Source organism: Sorex fumeus, unplaced genomic scaffold, assembly GCF_029834395.1.
Source record: "Sorex fumeus unplaced genomic scaffold, SorFum_2.1 ptg000029l, whole genome shotgun sequence".
In the NCBI taxonomy this organism is placed as follows: Eukaryota; Metazoa; Chordata; class Mammalia; order Eulipotyphla; family Soricidae; genus Sorex; species Sorex fumeus.
The window spans coordinates 8,464,978-8,483,864 of NW_026606086.1; the positions used below are offsets into that span (position 1 = coordinate 8,464,978).

Consider the following 18,887-nt stretch of genomic DNA (forward strand, 5'->3'; position numbering starts at 1 on the left):
ACTGCATTAGGTTTTGACTCTGTTCCCCTTGCCCTCACCCTCTGGTTTTTAATTCTAGTTTTGACTCAGAAAACTTTTATTCTAAATATAAACAGATTATGTGAGTCTACAAATACTTTGACTTTGTTCATGCTTAATCCTTGTTTTCGCTTAGATCACATTTTAGAGCTTAAGGACCCATAATTAAAGCCTAATAAATGTTGCCATGGTATATATTTACTTTGAATTAGTGAATGAGCACAAAGATGAGTATGTGACTGATCAAGTGAGTGAGGAAAATTGTTTATGCCTGTCCAAGACAAACTATAATTCATGGTTGCAGTCTGAAAATTACTATGATATAACAAGTTGAAGAATTCTTGGCATGTTTGGCATAAGTTAATCCACAAGGCAATACCACTTTCCTCCAAGAGATGCTAACTCTCTCACCATTCATTCAGCTAAGACACAGGGAATGTTTAGCTTGATTTTTTTTTTTCTTTTTGGGTCGCACCCGGCGATGCACAGGGGTTACGCCTGGCTCTGCACTCAGTAATTACCCCTGGCGGTGCTCAGGGGATTATATGGGATGCTGGGAATTGAACCCGGGTCTGCCGCGTGTAAGGCAAATGCCCTACCCGCTGTGCTATTGCTCCAGCCCCTGTTTAGCTTGATTTAAAAAAAAAAAAAAGAGAAATGTAGGTATTCTTGCCCTCTGTATTTCACCTTTGGAGATAACCCAGACTGTCAGATTGGAGTGGAATTTTTTGGGGTAGAACTGGATTATAGTTGCCACATTCCTTTTTTTGGAAGGAAGGGTTCTTCTGGTCTTAGAATCGATTGACTACTTCTCAGTTAAAAGAAATGCGTCTTTTTGGTCTGTTCTTAGAGGTATAAAGGTATAAAGAATTTGTCCTCTGTAGCCTACTCAGATACGTTTGAGAATGTGAGAGTTGAACAAAAGGAATTCTTTTGCTACTTAATTCAGCTGTTAGTAAGATGAAAGGAAGACTGATTGGGAAGAACCACGGCCAGTGGTTCATCCTTAGCACTGTCATCTGTGAACATTACAGAGTTCGATGGCTTTGCAGGTCTTTTGTAGCTTCTTCATCAATTAAGGGTGATTGGGGGGGATTTGTTTTTGTTACTCATTTGAAATAATTAAAATAATCTAATTATAAAAATTGAGTAGTTTCTTGTAAAATGGCCACTTGTCTAAATCAGTGTTGTCTAATAGGAATTTTTGTGATAATGAAAACATTTTGTGTCTGTTTAGCATGTGACTTTTAAGATTTGAACTTAGTGTGATTCGGGAGCCTTTTTTTTTTTTTTAATTTTTGTTTTGACAGGACTCTTAACGGTGTTTTGGAGACATGTGTCTCCGTACCCCGCCACCAGTGAGTGCCTCAGGGTCCCTCCCTGCCACCCTCCGCCTTCCATCCTCTTTGTAAAACTGAGTTCTGCAAACCACCTCTTGGTCTGTTGCCTTTGGCCACTTATTTTTCCCTTTCTGGGTTTCTTAGTATTCCACAGAGAGATCATTATTTACCTGCTTTCCTCCTCTGACTCTTCATTCAGCTTGATACCCATAAACATGGATGAGAATTCCATGATTTCTGTATCTTCTAGCTATGTAGTATGAGGAGCCAAATTTTAACTTTAATTAAAATAAAATTGTCACTTGTGCAAGTTAAATTCTTTTACGTGTTAAAGGGAATTCCACATAGAGATTATAACAGCCTCATTCTTTAGTGATTTACAATCAATATTTAGAATTTGACCGTCGTACCACCAAGTCTCAATATAGAACTCTTCAATTATTTCTCATTCTTGTGTCAAGTATGTTTGGAGTACCTTGACCTTTCCCAAGGATTGTGTAGTAATCATCTGGTAAGCACATGTCAATAAAACATGCATTAAATTTCTTTTTCTTTCTTTTGTTATTTTGTGCCACCTCCCGTTGTACTTAGGGGTTCCTCTTAGCTCTGTGCTTAGAGATCACTCCAGGTGGTGTATATACATTTCTAAAGTTCTGACAGTCTACTAAGATTTTGTGCTTCTGACTATTTACCTTGTCATTCCCCTTGAGAATTAGGCCTCATTCCTTCATACCACTGTGTGGTTAATCAGAAGTGGTTTTGGTATTACTGAGTGGTATCTTTGGGTATGAATGGTGCCAGGGATTGAGCCTGTGGCTTCACACATGCAAACCATGTACTCTTTTCACTGAGCTTCTTCTCCAACCATTGAGAATTTTCTCTTAGTATTGTTAGAGTTTTGAGTCTGAGAAGTTTAATTAAATGCCATTGTAGGAAACACTTGGGTTTTTCTTTGATAAGTTTTCTGTCCTAAAAAACTCAAACCATTTGCAAGAGGTTTTTAATAGGAAAATGTCAAGGTTATTAAGCCATAAAACTACTCAGTTGAATTAATTTTTCAATTCTGTATTTGCTAATTTCTTCAACATTGCAGACAGTACATTCTTGGAACTTCCAGAGACTTGAAATGATTTTATCCAGAAATTCTGGATCTTTGGGAAAAATGATGTGAGGAGGTGGGGCATGGGGTAATAGCCACAGTTGTTCAGATTTTACTACTGTCTCTGTACTCGGGGATCACTTGTAGTAGGCTCTGGGGTTCACACCAGGTATGGGGATCAAACCCAGGTCAGCCTCGTGCAGGACAAACTCCCTACCCACTCCTACCTGAAACATATTTTTAGCTAGGACCTGTTGGGTGATGAGCACTCATTGGAAACTAACGTTTCTTTCAGCTTTGAAGGATGGAAACTTGTGGGTGGTTATAATTAGAGTAACATAAGCGCATACTAAGAATTAAAGTAGGACCAGGTAGGGTGCTTGTCTTGCACAACCCCGACTCGGATTCAGTCTCCGGCATCCCACATGATCCCACAAGCCCTCCATGAGTGACTCAGCAGAGCCAGGAGCAAATCTGAACACTGCTGGGTGTAGCCCAAGAACCAAAAATAAATTAGGGGCTGGAACAATAGCACAGCGGGTAGGGCGTATGCCTTGCATGCGGCCGACCCGGGGTCGATTCCCAGCATCCCTGATGGTTCCCTGAGCACCACCAGAGCACCGCTCTTCCTGAGTGCAGAGCCAGGAGTAATCCCTGTGCATTGCCAGGTGGACCCAAATAAAGCAAAAAATAAATAAATAAATAAAATAACATCAAATTGCTGAGCCATAGTCCAGGGTTCCTGGCTCTCTCGCGTTCGGCTGACCAGGGCGTCCCTGCCACTGTCCCTTCCTTTACAGCACTGCTGCGTGTGACCTGAAACATGGCAAATGGGGAAAAAAACCTACCTTATTCTCATTTGATTTCTTCTCCTCAAGAATTATTACTAGCTTAAGTTTATATTTTTCCTTACTTGACTAAATTATAATTTGCTCTTTTCTGTTTATCTATTTTTGCTTTATTTCTGGGCCACACCCGGTGATGACTTTGCACCACACACAGGGCTGGCTCTGTGCTTGGGGAGCTCTCCCGCGGTGTTCAGGGACTGTGTGCAGTCCGAGGATTGAGTCTGGATCTGCGGCCCAAGCGCCCTACCCCCTGTATGTCTCTCTGGCCCCTCTACTTATGTTTTATTTATTTTGGTTTTTGGGTCACACCTGGTGATGCTCAGGGGTTACTCCTGGCTCTACATTCAGGAAGTACTCCTGGCTATGCTCGGAGGACCATATGGGATGCTGAGATTCGAACCGGGGTCGGCCGCGTGCAAGGCAAATGCCCTACCCGCTGTGCTATTGCTCCAGTCCTACTTACGTTTATTTTTAAAAGGCATGTATTGAAGTGTAACTCACACATGGAAACAGTCACCTTTTTTTTTTTGGCTTTTTGGGTCACACCTGGCGATGCACAGGGATTACTCCTGGCCCTGCACTCAGGAATTACTCCTGGCGGTGCTCGAGAGGCCGTATGGGATGCTGGGAATTTAACCCAGGTTGGCCGCGTGCAAAGCAAACGCCCTACCCACTGTGTTATCGCTCCTGCCCAATAGTCGCTCCTTTCAAGTGTATGTAGCCCTTTGAATTGTGACCAGCGTACGAGCCACAATCAAGACATCACCGTTCAGTCCCTCCTGCAAGTTAGTTTCTTGTCCCTGCTTACTTTCTCTGGTCACTATTAGAATTGAGATCACAAACATTTCTGTCACCCCCAAGTGGACGTCCTCTCTCTGCTGGTTTTTCTGCGATGGGATGCTTGCTACCGTGACAGCATCAGGGGCCTCTCTTCCAAGTGTGTGCTGAAGCTCCTCAGTGTTCCATATTGGCCCTAACAGCTGGACTTTATTACATTCCAGGAATTTTACTGACTCATACTTAGTTCATTTCCAGTTGTGCCATCCTGACAAGCACAATAAATCTCTGTAAATCTTCGTGTGCTTTTACAGCTACAAGCAAAGAGAAATTCCTTGCAGAGAAATTAAAAGAATCAAAGGTTATGCAAATTTAATACTTCAACACATATGGCCAGGAATCTCCCTAAAATGTACTAATTTTACTTTCTAACCATTTATGGATGAGAGCACCTTTTCTTATTTCATTAACTTTGGGTGTCACCAAACTTAATTTTTATTCTGGTTTGGTGAAGAAAATATCTAGCAGAATATTTGGTATTCAGCATTGTTTCCACCCCACCCTCCAATGTTTAAAAATACTCAAACATCCCAGCAAAGTTCACATACAAAATTCTAATTCACTTATGGTTAAAATCACAATGTCCTATTTTAAGAATAAAATTACCTTTGTTTCCTCCATACCAATGTAATTTTCATTTCAGTTTATCTCTACCTGTATTTTGATAATTACATGTGTATGTTTCAATAATTATTCTTATAGCCTATGCAGTTTGTGGGGGTGTTTTGTTTGCTCTTTACTTGACTTTGAGTTTTGGGGTTTTGGCTGAGTCTTTGGAGGGAGGGCAGTGCCAGGCCCGACCCGGGATCTCACTCATGAAGTCAAGTGTTCTACACTGAGCTACATCCCCGACCCCTGAAAGTTTCTTTGTATTAGTAGGTTTTAAGTTTTTATATAGTTGTTCACATTAATTGATCACATTCAGTATTTCAACACCAATCCTACAACCATTGCACCTTTCCACCACCATTATTTCGAATTCTACCACCACCACCCAAGCCTGCTCCAAAGGTAGACGCTAAATAATTTATTTTGTATTGCTTGTTATGAATAATACACTAAAAATGATCCAGAAAGGTTTCCTTAGTGTGTTTTTAATTTTTTCCTAACAGTGATAATGTTCATTTAATTGTGTCACTGCTAAAATGTATTTATATTTTTTTCACTATTTTGAATAAGGAATCAAGTGGCATCCTCTAAATAAAAAGTTATTTTAACTCGTTTTTATAAAATGTATTGCTTTTGGTTTTATTGTTGGGTTTTGGGTTACACCTGGTGATGCTCAGGATTTATTCTGGATCTGCACTCAGGAATTACTGCTTGTGGTGCTTGGGGGACCAGATGGGGTGCTGGGGACCAATCCCAGGTTGTTTAGGTGCAAGGCAAGCGCATTACGTGCTGTGCTAACCCTTCCTCCTGACTTTGCCTCTGAACTCAGGACGCATTCCTGATGTTGCCGGGGATTGAACCTAGGTCAGCTGCATACAGGCCTTCCCTATCCTACCTCTCCGGCCCCTAAAATTATTTATGATAATTTCCTACTTGAAATTTTTTGTCTAAATGTCTCAGCATGGTCTTGAGAAGACAGGGTTTTATCTCATGTTTGTTTTTATTTTTCTTTACTGAGAATTCAGAAGCGCTTTTTTTTCCCCCACTGAAGAAGGAAGCAATTATATATATCAGTTTGCTTCTGTGCCAGTTGTTTTACTCTTGTTTTAATTGAAAAGATTGTAAAGGAAGAGGGATGTGACTTGTCAGTAGAGCACTGGCCTGTGGGGTTTGCTTCCCAGCACTTTAAGAAAATCTCAAAAAGCGATAAGTATATGCTACGTAAATCTTTTTATATGCTCATTCTCCAGAGATGATCCACTGTTCCTTCATTTTTATAAACTGAATTTTTCCCCAGATCCTTCATCTTTTTTACTGTTTGGAAGTCACCAAGCAGTGTGCAATGATGCTCTCACACCCAGCGCGCAGGGAAGGCCACACACCCTTGTCCCCTTCTTGGAGAAAGTATCTTCGCAGTTACTGATTTATTTGCTCTTTGTTTTGGGGCACTCCTGACAGTGCTCAGGACTTTTCTTGTCGCTGAACTCAGGGATCACTCCTGGTAGGGCCCAGGGGACTGTATGGGGTACCGGGGAATCACCCCTAGTTTCTGTGCATGCTAGGCAAACACCCTACCCACTGTCCTATTGCACTGGGTCTTAGAGTAATTTTTTAATTTTTTAATTTTTTTGCTTTTTGGGTCACACCCAGCAATACTCAGGAGTTACTCCTGGCTTTGCTCTCAGGAATTACTCCTGGCAGTGCTTGGGGGACCATATGGGATACCAGGGATCGAACCCGGGTCGGGTGCATGCAAGGCAAACACCCTACCCGCTGTGCTATCGCTCCAGCCCCCTAGAGTAATTTTTTTTAATGCATTTTATTTTGGTCATCACTGTTTATAGTTCTGTTAATGCCAGGGTTTCATACAGAAACATTCCAGCCCTACACCGACCTCAGAGGGTTTGACTTTTTTTTTTCCCCTTTTTGGGTCACACCCAGCAATGCTCAGGGGTTACTCCTGGCTTTGTACTCAGGAATTACTCCTGGCAGTTATCAGGGGACCATATGGGATGCTGGGGATCGAACCCGGTTGGCCTCGTGCAAGACAAACACCCTACCAGCTGTCCTCTCATTGGGTTTGACATTCTTTACGCTGTTTCTTTGTATCCTGCTTGTGAGAGCAAGGGTTCTGTTTGTCCCTCTCCTTCTGACTCAGCACGATACTCTGCACATCCTCCCATGTACCCACTAACTGCAGGATTTCATCTTTTCTTATAGCGGAGTAGTACTCCACTGTGTATCCTTGCACATAGTTTTTTCATCCAGTCACTGTTCTTGGACACTTAGGTTGTTTCAAGATTTTTTGGGGAGGTGGAGGCACATCTAGCGGTACTCAGAACTTACTCCTGACTCTCTGCTCGGGTCACGCCTGGTGGGCTCCAGCAGCCACATGTGGTGCCAGGGACTGAACTGCATGCCAGGCAAGCACTTGACCCACTGTACTCTCTCTCCAGACCTCTTTGGTTATTGTGAATAGTGCAGCAATGAACAGGAATGCAGTTGTCTTTTCTGAAGAGTTTTTGGGCCTCCTTTAAGGTTGATGAAACGCAAGCGTTTCGTGCCCAGTTTCTTGCCTGCTATGTACCATCTTTCATTGTGCCTTTGTGCATGTAGACAAAGTCAACAGTTGTATATTTCTGTTTTCTCAGACTTTGTAACTCTCAGGCTAACTTGGTGGACCTATGAGGCAGTATAGGCTTTCAGAGTGATGGCGGGGCGGGGGGATCCGCCAAAGACTGGAGCAAGTGCTTGCAACAGTGCTCCTGGGGTCCATCTCCAGCCTACGGGGTTCCCTGAGTACTATCACAGTGTGTCTTCTGAACTTAGCCCTGTGTGCCCCCACCACTCTCCCCTGCCAGACAACCCCCAATCCCTTAAAAGAAATGATGAAAGAAAGGTTCAGCTCCCTGCATTTAGGTCTCTAATCTGCCACATATCCACCTGCACAGTTGTGGGTAAGTTCTTTATCCTGTTTGAGTTGTGCCTTGTAATCTTTATAGGTAAGACTTTACAGACAAGATAGCATACATCTTTGTTTAGGTTAATAACGTACAGGCATGGCATATGTTTACTAGTGGTATTGTTATTAAGAACAAATACCACTAAAATCCAAGAATCAGTGCCAGTTAGTCTCATTTGTATTAGCGGTAGGCAGTGTCCAGAGCTCATTGGGAAACCAGAGCAGTGCCCAGATTACCCCAGAGTTGGCCACGTACAAGACAAACCCCTTTACTCTGCTCATTCTCTTCGGCCCTTAGTGATGTGGATGGTATGGGCAAATTCATTAAACAGAAAGGGTAGGTGGGCTTCCTTGCTTCAGCTTGATTTGAATAAACCTTAGAAAACCTATTTATTTTTGGGTGGGGTGTACACCCAGGGCTTTTTCCTGACTTTATGCTCAGGATCATTCTTGACTGTGCCATGGTTTCCAACTGAGGCTGGCCGCATGGTTTCTCTCTGGTGCCTCTTTTCTGTGCTCTTTTTTTGGGGGGCGGGGGCTTGGGGAGGCACATCAGGGGTTACTCTTCTTTCTGCACTCAGGAACTATTCCTGGCAGTGCTCAGGGGACTATATGGGATGTCAGGGATTGAACCGAGGTTGACTGCATGCAAGGCAAATGCCCTACCCTCCGTACTATCTTTCCAACCCACGGGGACCTGTAAAATAAAAATAAAGATTTTATTTCAAATTTTATTTCAGCATTGTTAATGACAGCGTTTCCTGTTTATAACATTTTAAACTCATTTTTCCACCAGATTGTCTTCTTTCCCCATCATTATCTCAGTCCCTTTTTCTCCAACTCCCATTTTTGTTTTGTTTTGTTTTGTTTTTCTCTGGTGAGCCAAGAGAAAATTTGGCTGTGCTCAGTGCTAACTCTTGGTTCCCTGCTCAGAGATCACTACTGGAGGTGCTCGGAGAGGTTAGATGCAGTGCCAGGGACCAAGCTGGGGCCAGCTAGATGCAAGGCTTGACTCCCTCCTCTCTCTCTGGGCTCTGCCCATGAAGTGCTTCAATTCCCTGGCCACCTCCCAGGTCAAATCTCCGACGACATTGAAAGGGAGGCCGATGGGCCCTTGCTTGTCTTGCATTCTGCCATCCTGTGCTGTCCCAGTCCTCTTTCCATCATGCCCATCTTTCCATCTTGGTGTGACCATGCTGGGCTCTGACTCGGATGGCAGCACTGGCTCTGTGGAGCTCACTGGGAGTCACAGCCCGGGTGCTCGCTCCGGCAGGTGTGTCGTCAGTGCTCGTCCATGTGCTTTGATGGCAGAGTCACTGCAGGATGGCGACGCTCGTGCGCTCTCCTGTGTCTGCTTGCCCTCCCTGCCTGTTGTCTTCCTGGGCTTCGTCTCTCCCTGGCGACGCTTAACAGGGCTCATGGCCCTTCACTGTGCGCCCCAGTCCTGGCTGAGGCGGGGCTGGAAGTCTCTGGCATTGCCAGCGACTGCCGACAGCAGAGCTGCTGAGATCCCATCTGGCACATGGCGCGTGGCCAGGAACTGAACTGTGATCTTAGGTTCGCAAGGCCGGTGTTGTCAGCCATTGACCTCCTACTCTACTCAGGAGTTAACGTTCTCAGTTTTTGTCTTCACAAGAAAGCAATGATGCAACTCTTCTTTCCACCTTCAAGTATCAGTTTCAAAAAGGACTGCAGGGGTGCCCAAGCAGTACAGTACAGTACAGTACAGTACAGTACAGTACAGTAGTACAGCAGGCAGGGTACTTGCCTTACAAACGGCCAACCTGGTTTCGTTCCCAGCACCCCACATGGTTCCGAGCACCCTCTGGGTGCAGCCAAAAACAAAACCACCCAAAAATAAATGAAAAAGGACATGTTCTTCATAGAAAATACAGATTTAAAAAAAATGAAATTCACTGTAAATCCACCATCACTTGGGTCTTTGTTCAGAGTTTGGTGTCTGGACTTATTCCCGCTTTTCTCTCTATAGATACACATATAAAGTCATTTATGGTATTGGTATTGATTTATTTGCTTTTACAGTGTTAGCACTTGGAGTGCAACACACATATTCTTTGTTTTATCAGTGTTTAAATCAGGACTTCATAGACTTTTCCCATTTTAAACCAACCCCTTTTTGGTTGAGAATTTTAAAAGTATTTTTATGTTATGATTTATTCAACTTTTTTGTTTTGGGGGGCACACCAGGTGATGCTCAGGGGTTACTCCTGCCTCTGTGCTGAGAGGTAGGACTTGGCACCAGATGGGTTGCTGGGGAACGAACCTGGTCGGCTGTGTACAAGGCTTATATCCACTGTACTATCTCTCTGACTCTTCAGAATTTTTTTGGTGTCGGGGAGGGGCGGCACACCCAGCCGTGCTCAGGGCTTACTCCTGACTCTGAAATCATGGATCGCTCCTGGCAGGGCTTAGGGGTCATATAGGTGGCGGGGATCAAACCCAGCCTGGCTGCGTGCAAGGCAAGGATCTGAGTATGCAGTACTAACGCTCTGGTCCCTCGAGAATATTTTTACATGTCCCCAAGCATATGAAATAGGCACACAGACCAATCATTTGTTGATAATAAATTAAAATTTTATTTTAAAACATTTTTCACAGCCCTTACATGAATTGTGGGTTTGTGACCGTGGTTTAAGAAGCTAGGATTTAAGTCTAGCATTGTCAGGAATAATTTTATGGTAGATGTTTCACATTCTGCTGAGTATATTTGCCCTACTGCAATTTATATATTTAGATTCTATTTAGATATTTATAAATGAACCGCATCAGTAAACATCTTTGAGTGCAAATCTTTGAACATTCATTATTTCCATAAAATACATGGAAAGATTTGGGTTGTTGGGTGGCAGAAAATGCTTTTAACACACATAAACAAGCTGTTCTCAAGACCTATCTCTGCCGCTTATCAGCGAGGGATATTGTCTGTACCCAGCCTATGCTTGTATGGGATATAAATGATCTTCCTAGGCATTGTGCAAATTCACTTTCCAGATCCTCTGAAACTTCCTGTCTTTCTCTGTCCTGCCTTCCTTCCCCCTCCAGCTCTCTAGACACTGGAGTGAGCTGGTTAGAGCAGGAGCTGTTTCAAAGCATTTTTTCCCTCACTTTTAGTACTTCTAGCATTCCCTCACTTCTCAGCTGTTTCTTAGGGCATTTGCAATTTAAATATTCTTGAAACTTTTTTGGGGGGAGGGTGGTACAGTATTGTTTTTATTTTTATTTATTTATTTAGTTTGTTTTTTGGGTTATACCCGGCAATGCACAGGGGTTACTTCTGGTGCTATACTCAGGAATTACTCCTGGTGGTGTTTAGGGGACCATATGGGATGCTGGGAATCGAACCCGGGTTGGCCGCGTGCAAGGTAAGCGCCCTACCCGCTGTGCTATGGCTCCAGCCCCTTGTTTTTGTTTTTAACTCATGCTCATTTCTTGTAGGTTTTGAATTTTCACCTTTGTCAATTTTGCTAATAGCTAATCTAGAGCATTTCTGAGATGACATCATCCTCTCGCATAATGACGAGGAGAAAATGCTCTAAAATCTGTATTCAATCTAGGGTCTGACCCCAGCTCCTATTTGCCTTTTGGATTCTCTTTGGATTCTGATATGTCACATAATCCCTTCAGTTCTTTTTTTTCTTCACTTGTAATGTGGAGATCATACTAATACTTAAAGATTTTGTGAGTTTTTAGAGAGGTAGAGATTCTTTGAAGTGCTTGATACACTGAAATGTTAAACGCGTGCGCACACACACACACACACACACACACACACATACACAGTGTATATTTTATTTTCTCATCTAATGTGTGAATAGGGTTGGAGCGATATAGCACAGCGGGTAGGGCGTTTGCTTTGCGTGCAGCTTACATGGCTAACCCGAGTTTGATTCCTCCACCCCTCTCGGAGAGCCCGGCAAACTACTGAGAGTATTTTGCCCGCGGGGCAAAGCCTGGCAAGCTACCCATGAGGTATTCGATATGCCAAACACAGTAACAAGTCTCACAATATTACTGGGTCCGCTTGAGAAAATCGATGAACGACGGGAGACAGTGACAGTGAATGTGCGAATGAGGCAGGGGTCTCTCTTTTTAGACTGTGATTCAGGAAATGGAATCAGAAAGAAGGAATACTTTCCAAAGTATTGTCTAAATCTGAATTTAAGGCTTTTGAACTCTGAACATGGAAAAACTAAAGGGCATGGCAGGAATCATGATTGAGATTTGTGCATTAATCCAGGCACAGTATTCAAAGTTGGCCCATGGTACAGCTTCCAGATTGCCTTGACTGGCCCAGAAGATGAGCTTAGGTCCTGGGGGATGTGGTTTGGTTCTTGGGTGTCTTGGCAGCGAAGCCGTCACTGCTGTGTTTGGATGTCTTCTGGGCATCACACAGGAGAGTCTTTGCAGACACATTTCAGACATTGGAGCATGAGGACCAAGATATTTCCTAGGTTGATTTCATTTGTTCTTAAATTAGATTGTTGTTCTACTTCAGTTTCCACGCGACTGATGAGGTTTTTATCTTGACTTGTTTCTGACAGGGCATGGTGCTGATGTGAAGTGTGTAGACTGGCATCCAACCAAAGGGTTAGTGGTCTCAGGAAGCAAAGATAGTCAACAGCCAATCAAGTTCTGGGACCCCAAGACTGGGCAGAGTCTCGCGACACTGTAAGTGCCAGGAACCTCCCCTGGGCCCTTTAGCACCGGGACAACCGTGTGGCATGCTTTCTTCTGCTTCTGAAAATATAGTCCAGACAGCATGGAGATGGATGATTTCTCCCTACATCCCAGAAACAAAACAGAACCTGTGTTCTTCTGCCACCTAGAGCTACGTTTCCAGTGGGTATCCCATGGGTGAAGTAGAGGCTGCCGCTGAGTGGTTATTACCGGTCTGGCTTACTGGCCTCCCGGAAATATATTCGCATTGTGTGGAGTTGAAGTCTCTGTCACTACCAGAGCATTGCCCAGCTTTCTTCATTTCACTGCATTGGTTGATCCTAAATCTTCTCTCCATTTTTGAGTTCGTTTTCAGTTTTGGTCTGAGATGCTTACTTCGGATACAGCCACATAATAAAGACTGACGTAGAACTATCATAAACATCCATTTTTATCAGTCTGCCATTCATATGATTAAACTCGGCAGCTTTCCCTGGTTCTGTAATCGGGAAAGGAGCCAGACCAGGTGAGGGGCCAGGATGCAGGTTGCAGTGCTGCACTCCTGGCCACCGCCTACTGGGTGGCCCTTAGCAGGCCCCAGCAGTTCCCGTTTCTACTTCAAATTAACCCTCAAGTATCTACTTCAAATTAACCCTCAAGTTGTCTCTTGTTCATTTTCATGCTTTGTTTGTGTGGGAGCTGCTTCTTAGAATTTTTAAAATTAGAAGGAACTTTGTAGAAAAATAATTTAGTCATTTTGTTTAACTGTTTCCCCTACTCCAAATAATTTTTTTTAATCCAATTTGTTACTTTGCTGCTGTTGAATGGTTAATGAAAGTGATGCCTAGTAATGGACATTGTTTCCGTCATCCACTTGTTTCTTGTGCACTTTTTGACTCCACTCTCCACAATGTTACATGGGCCATACCCTCTGGTCTTGACCCATGTGCAGTAATGGGAGATGTCATTAGGGCAAGTGCTACTTGTACTGAATTGACAGGTTGTTTTCTTGGTACTTTGTTTCTAGTCATGCCCATAAAAACACAGTCATGGAAGTGAAATTAAATCTCAATGGCAATTGGCTGCTCACCGCCTCACGTGACCATCTCTGTAAACTTTTTGACATCCGAAACCTGAAAGAGGAGCTGCAAGTCTTCAGAGGCCATAAGAAGGAAGCCACAGGTCACTGCCATGAGCTGCCCCCTCTGCCCCGTGACTGCTGCCCCGAGTGCTCTGTCTCTGAGACCCTAATCATTTCATCCTTTCCTGTGTTTTGTTTTCTAGCCGTGGCCTGGCATCCTGTTCATGAAGGTCTTTTTGCCAGTGGAGGGTCTGATGGCTCTTTGTTATTCTGGCACGTTGGGTATGTGTCACACCTGTTTCCGGGGGTAGTGTGGTTGGAGGGGAGTCGTAAGTGCTGGGAACTTTAACCCAGGGCTTCACTGGTGGGAGGCACCAACTCCACAAAATCCCTTTTTTACACAAAAAAGCTCTAGTTCAGAGAACATCTGAGAGGGCAAAACACCATTCATTTTTGTATCTTTTTGTGGGAAACTTTGCTGTTTTCAATTTTGTAAGCCCAACTTGTTACCTCTTGTTTCATCTTGTGGCATCCTTAAGAGAAGGTAAAAAAGATTTTCTTGGTTGGTTTGTGTTTTGTGCGGCTTTTTGTTGTTGTTGTTGTTAAATTTATTTGAAAAAAGTTACAAAGCTTTCAGATTTAAGACTTGGTCATATAGTGATCAAACATTGTTTTGGTTTTTGGTGTCAGAGTTGCAACTGATGACCTCACACAAAAATGGTCTGAGCTCTCCAGCTGCCCGATGGTCATACCCTTCCCTCTGACTTACTGGGTGAAGTCTTTTTGTTGCCAGGGATTGAACTCGGCCTCATGTGTAAGACAGGTCCTCTACTGCTGAGCTACATCCCTTGCCCCTGGTGAAATTCTTGAGACATTTTCTTTTTTTCTCAAGTGTTCTTTAGATAATGAATATTTTATTGATGACAAATCAGAGCCTCTGAAACATGTGGAATTGAACAGCCTTTATGTTTCATTAAAAGAGCATGTCTTTTTTTGTTAGTGTTTCAGAATGTTTCTGACAAAGTTTTCTCTCTACCTCTTCTAGGGTAGAGAAGGAAGTAGGTGGAATGGAAATGGCCCATGAAGGAATGATCTGGAGTCTGGCTTGGCACCCTCTTGGACATATTCTCTGCTCAGGTTCAAATGACCATACCAGGTAAGCTTTATATTACAAATAACAAAGAGGAACTGGAGCAGTAGTACAGATTGGGAGTTTGCCTTTCACGTGGCTTTACTGAGTTCAGTCCCCAGCACCACTCATATGATTCTTTGAGCGAGCCAGGAATAAGCCCTGAGCACTGCCAGGTATGGTCCATAAACAAACAAAACCCAAAATTAAAAAAAAAAAAAGGAATAACCATAGTTTTGGATCAGTAGAAAATAAATTTGTATGTATTGTTTATTGATTGATCAGCAAACTCCTCGGTTTTCTTCCAAACATTTTTATAATGACTTAAAAATATACAAGAAGGAGGCTGAAAATCAAGTATGACTTCGCTTTGTATTGAATTTTGTTTTGTTTTCTGATTAAATGTTTTCACATTTTTACAATGCCTTAGGAAAAAGGCATTGTAAAACTGTTGTGTTTCTAAGGAGTATACATGGTTAGGTGCATAGAAGGACAACAAAATTGCTCTCTTCCCTACCTTGATTCTCAAAAATTTTGTTTCGACAGCAAATTCTGGACCCGAAATCGACCAGGTGACAAAATGCGGGATCGATATAACCTAAATCTATTACCTGGAATGTCTGAGGATGGAGTAGAATATGGTAAGACTTGTTGCACACCTATCCTTGTGAGAGTCTGTAAAAGCTTGTTGGATTTTGAGATGATTATCAAAATGTAATTTTAATTTAATAGTTTGATTTGTTTACCACCATTAAATATTTGCGTCATGATTGTATTTTATGTAATTCATCTTTACAATTGGTCATACTTATAACTTTATATTTCATTTTAATGAAGTTAATTTTATCGAACAGTTACATTTGTAAAGTCTGGACAATATCTGTCTTCCTGTTTCTAGATGATCTTGAACCTAACAGCTTGGCAGTAATTCCAGGGATGGGAATACCAGAACAACTAAAGTTAGCTATGGAGCAAGAACAGATGGGTAAGAGAAATATCTCTTTAAGGGGTGCAGGGCCAGAGAGATAATGCAGCATGCTTACTTTGCATGCAGTGACCTGGGTTCCATTCCTGGGGTGCAGGTGGAACATCCATGCCCGACTAGGAGTAATCCCTGAGCAGAGAACCAGAAGTAAGCTCCGAGTACAGACAGGTGTGACCCCAGACAAACAGATCCATAGTGGTGGGCCTCATACCTGGTGTGCATGTAGCCAAGTTGAATCCCGGGTTCCCTGTGGCTGCTCAGGCTCCCTGCTGTGGCTGACCCTCAGCATTTCAGCCCAGAGCAGCAAGGCCCGTGTCTGAGGCCCCTTGACCCACTGAGTACTGCTGGGATGCCCTTAAAACTTTTTTTTTTGTATAGATCTACTTTCAGTTATTTATTTATTTATTTAATTTTTGAGGCCACACCTGGCGATGCACAGGGGTTACTCCCGGCTCTGAACTCAGGAATTACTCCTGGCAATGCTCCGGGGACCATATGGGATGCTGGGAATCGAACCTGGGTCGGCTGCGTGCAAGGCAAATGCCCTCCCCGCTGCTGCTATTGCTCCAGCCCCTACTTTTATTTTTAATTGTATTGAGAAGTGTTAATAAAACTGAAGTGAACTTCATAACATTTAAATTTTCTGTTTTGAAAAAATGTGTTAATTGATGCGGAACTCAGGCGTGTTCATTTTCCTGGCTCACTGCTTGTCTTTATGGTTACAGGGAAAGATGAATCAAATGAAATTGAAATGACGATTCCGGGCTTAGATTGGGGAATGGAGGAGGTGATGCAAAAGGATCAGAAAAAAGTACCCCAGAAAAAGGTTCCCTACGCAAAGCCTATTCCTGCTCAGTTCCAGCAGGTAAGTCCCTGGGCATTCCATCCTCATCTGTGCGCTGAGAGACCATATTGCAGGTCACTGGCCTTCAGAAGTGTTTCTCCTCAGTTCTCTCCTGCTGAGTGTGTTTCTAGACTGAAGACAGGTTTTGGAGCATTGGTCACGTGATTCAGGCATTCGTAGCCAATACTTTTCATTTGTACAACCTTATAGTGAGTGCTGAGTTTGTCGGGAATCTTTTAGATCTTTTGATTCTCACCTTATTCTCATCCAAGTTACAAAAGGAATGAGGAGAAGGAGTGGAGTAGAGAAAGTGTGTGGGGGTCACTCTGTGCTAGTTTCTTCTGCTTCCTTAGTCCTTGTGCCCTTCTGAGGCGCACTGTAGCTTTGCATTCTCTCTGACCTCGTGGTCTCACTAGGAGTTTCTGCCTTGTGCTGTGCTTATCCATCTTCCTTCCTCCACAAGCTAGCAGGGGAAGCAGAGATGACTGGCCAGACCTCCGTATATTCAGCAGGCTGGAGTGGGCCCAGGGTACGATCAGTGGTTTTCTCCTGGATTCTGTTGAAGAGTTTCCTCCCTCTAGCATTGTAATTTTCACACCGAAGATAATATATTCCCTCTTCTCTTCTTTCCCAAGGCTTGGATGCAAAACAAAGTTCCAATTCCTGCCCCAAACGAGGTGCTAAATGACAGAAAAGAGGACATTAAATTGGAGGAGAAGAAAAAAACACAAGCAGAAATTGAGCAAGAAATGGCCACTTTGCAGTATACTAATCCACAGCTGCTGGAGGTGTGTGAAGCTCCTCGGGGGGGTCTGAGGTGACCCCGGAACATAGAAGACTTTTTATGAGAAAAGTCTGTAAGATGGTCCTGAATCATACACTGTGTGTGTGTGCATGTATGTTTGGGATCTGAGATGACCCAAGAAAAAGAATGCCCTTCATGAGAAGGGCCTCTAACATGGACCTGGTGCATACACTATGTGGCTCTTTCCCAAGACTTACAGATTGCTTTTTATGAATAGGTCTCTTAAGATGAGTCTGAGCCATACACTGTGTGTGTGTGTGTGTGTGTGTGTGCGCGCGCGCGCGCGCGCGCGCTTGAATTTTCTGTGGCACTAGGGTCTTACACATGTGTGGCTTGTGTTCTCCCACACAGTTATATCAGGGACCCCACACCACAACAATTTTTAAAAAAAATTTTCCCACTTGGTTTATAAAATTGTTAATGATGCATTTGTTTCAGTCATTTAATATTCCAGTCCCAGTCCCACCAGTAGTATAACCTTTCTTCCACCATTATCCCCATTTTCCCAAACATCCCTCAAACTTGCACCTTTCGCAGACCCAAATAATTTCAAATAATTTATTTTATGGGGCCGGAGTGATAGTATAACGGGTAGGGCATTTGCCTTGCACATGACTAACCCAGGTTCAATCCCGACATCCCATATGGTTCCCCGAGCGCCTCCAGGATTAATTCCGGAATAAAGAGCCCTGAACATTGCTAACTGTGACCCAAAAAGCAAAAAACAAAATCAAAACCACAAATAATTTATATTTTTTATTACAACTAAATGGCTAAGGAATTCTCAAAAAAAAAAAAATAACCAAAAACTTCAGTCAAAGAAAATTTCTTAAAACTGTTATATCTCACTGTGGGGACATTAAGTCCTTGTCTGGGACTTTACTAAGCCGTTGTTGCTAGTTGAGCCTTCTGTGTCAGTGTTTTAGTTAATCGAGCTTAGTTGGCCTCTCTGATACATTCCCATCTAATTTGGTGTGCTCCTACTGGGCTGTCAGTATTGTAGAGTTGGAAAATGTCACAAGGCCACCAATGAGGCCACGCGCTCCAGAGACTCTACAACTGGGCAGTGAGTTTACATGGCAGCAGTATTGGGCTGTGGATGTGACTGCCTGGGCTTCCAGAAGTACAGAGGTGGGGGTGGGGGTATGGCTGTCCGCCCCAACTCTGAGAAGACCCCGAAGTTCTCAACCTGGAAACTGGTGTACCTGAAATTTCTCTGGTGCTTAGTCATGAAGCTCTTGAATTGGGTCTTTCATGTGGCGGCAGCCGTGGTGGTGTGAGTGTGGCTGCCACGGCTTCAGGGCAGGAACTCAGTCTGGCGCCCTTCTGCCCCCCTCCCCCCCCCCCCCCCCCCCCCCCCCCCCGCCCAGTTCTCAGCTGGAAGACTGAATTTTTGCAGCCAGCTGATATTCATGAGTGTGTAAAGCTGGGCTGATAGCTGAGCTTACGTGTGTAGGTTCTGAGATGAGCACCACCACCATCTCTTAAGCCTAAGCACTATATGTAGGGAGCTAGTTTTTTGTTTTGGGTTTTGGGTTTCTCCTGCTGGTGCTCAGGACTCTTCCTCCTGGCTCTGCACTCAGAAATCACTCTGGTTGGCTCGGAGGACCGCATGGAGTAGCAGGGTTTGCACATCAGTTGACCACTGTGCAA

At 43.6% G+C, this 18,887-nt stretch overlaps 1 protein-coding gene across 2 annotated transcripts in view; it reads left to right on the forward strand.

The window, feature by feature from the left end:
- WDR33 (WD repeat domain 33) overlaps positions 1-18,887 on the forward strand; it is a 108,656-nt gene that overhangs the window by 70,312 nt on the left and 19,457 nt on the right. For both annotated transcript variants that reach the window (XM_056115453.1, XM_056115454.1), the window contains 8 exons: positions 12,276-12,402; positions 13,418-13,572; positions 13,675-13,753; positions 14,517-14,627; positions 15,147-15,241; positions 15,499-15,585; positions 16,311-16,450; positions 17,065-17,217. In XM_056115453.1, coding sequence (XP_055971428.1) covers positions 12,276-12,402; positions 13,418-13,572; positions 13,675-13,753; positions 14,517-14,627; positions 15,147-15,241; positions 15,499-15,585; positions 16,311-16,450; positions 17,065-17,217 — 947 coding nt within the window. The remainder of the gene's footprint in view (positions 1-12,275; positions 12,403-13,417; positions 13,573-13,674; positions 13,754-14,516; positions 14,628-15,146; positions 15,242-15,498; positions 15,586-16,310; positions 16,451-17,064; positions 17,218-18,887) is intronic.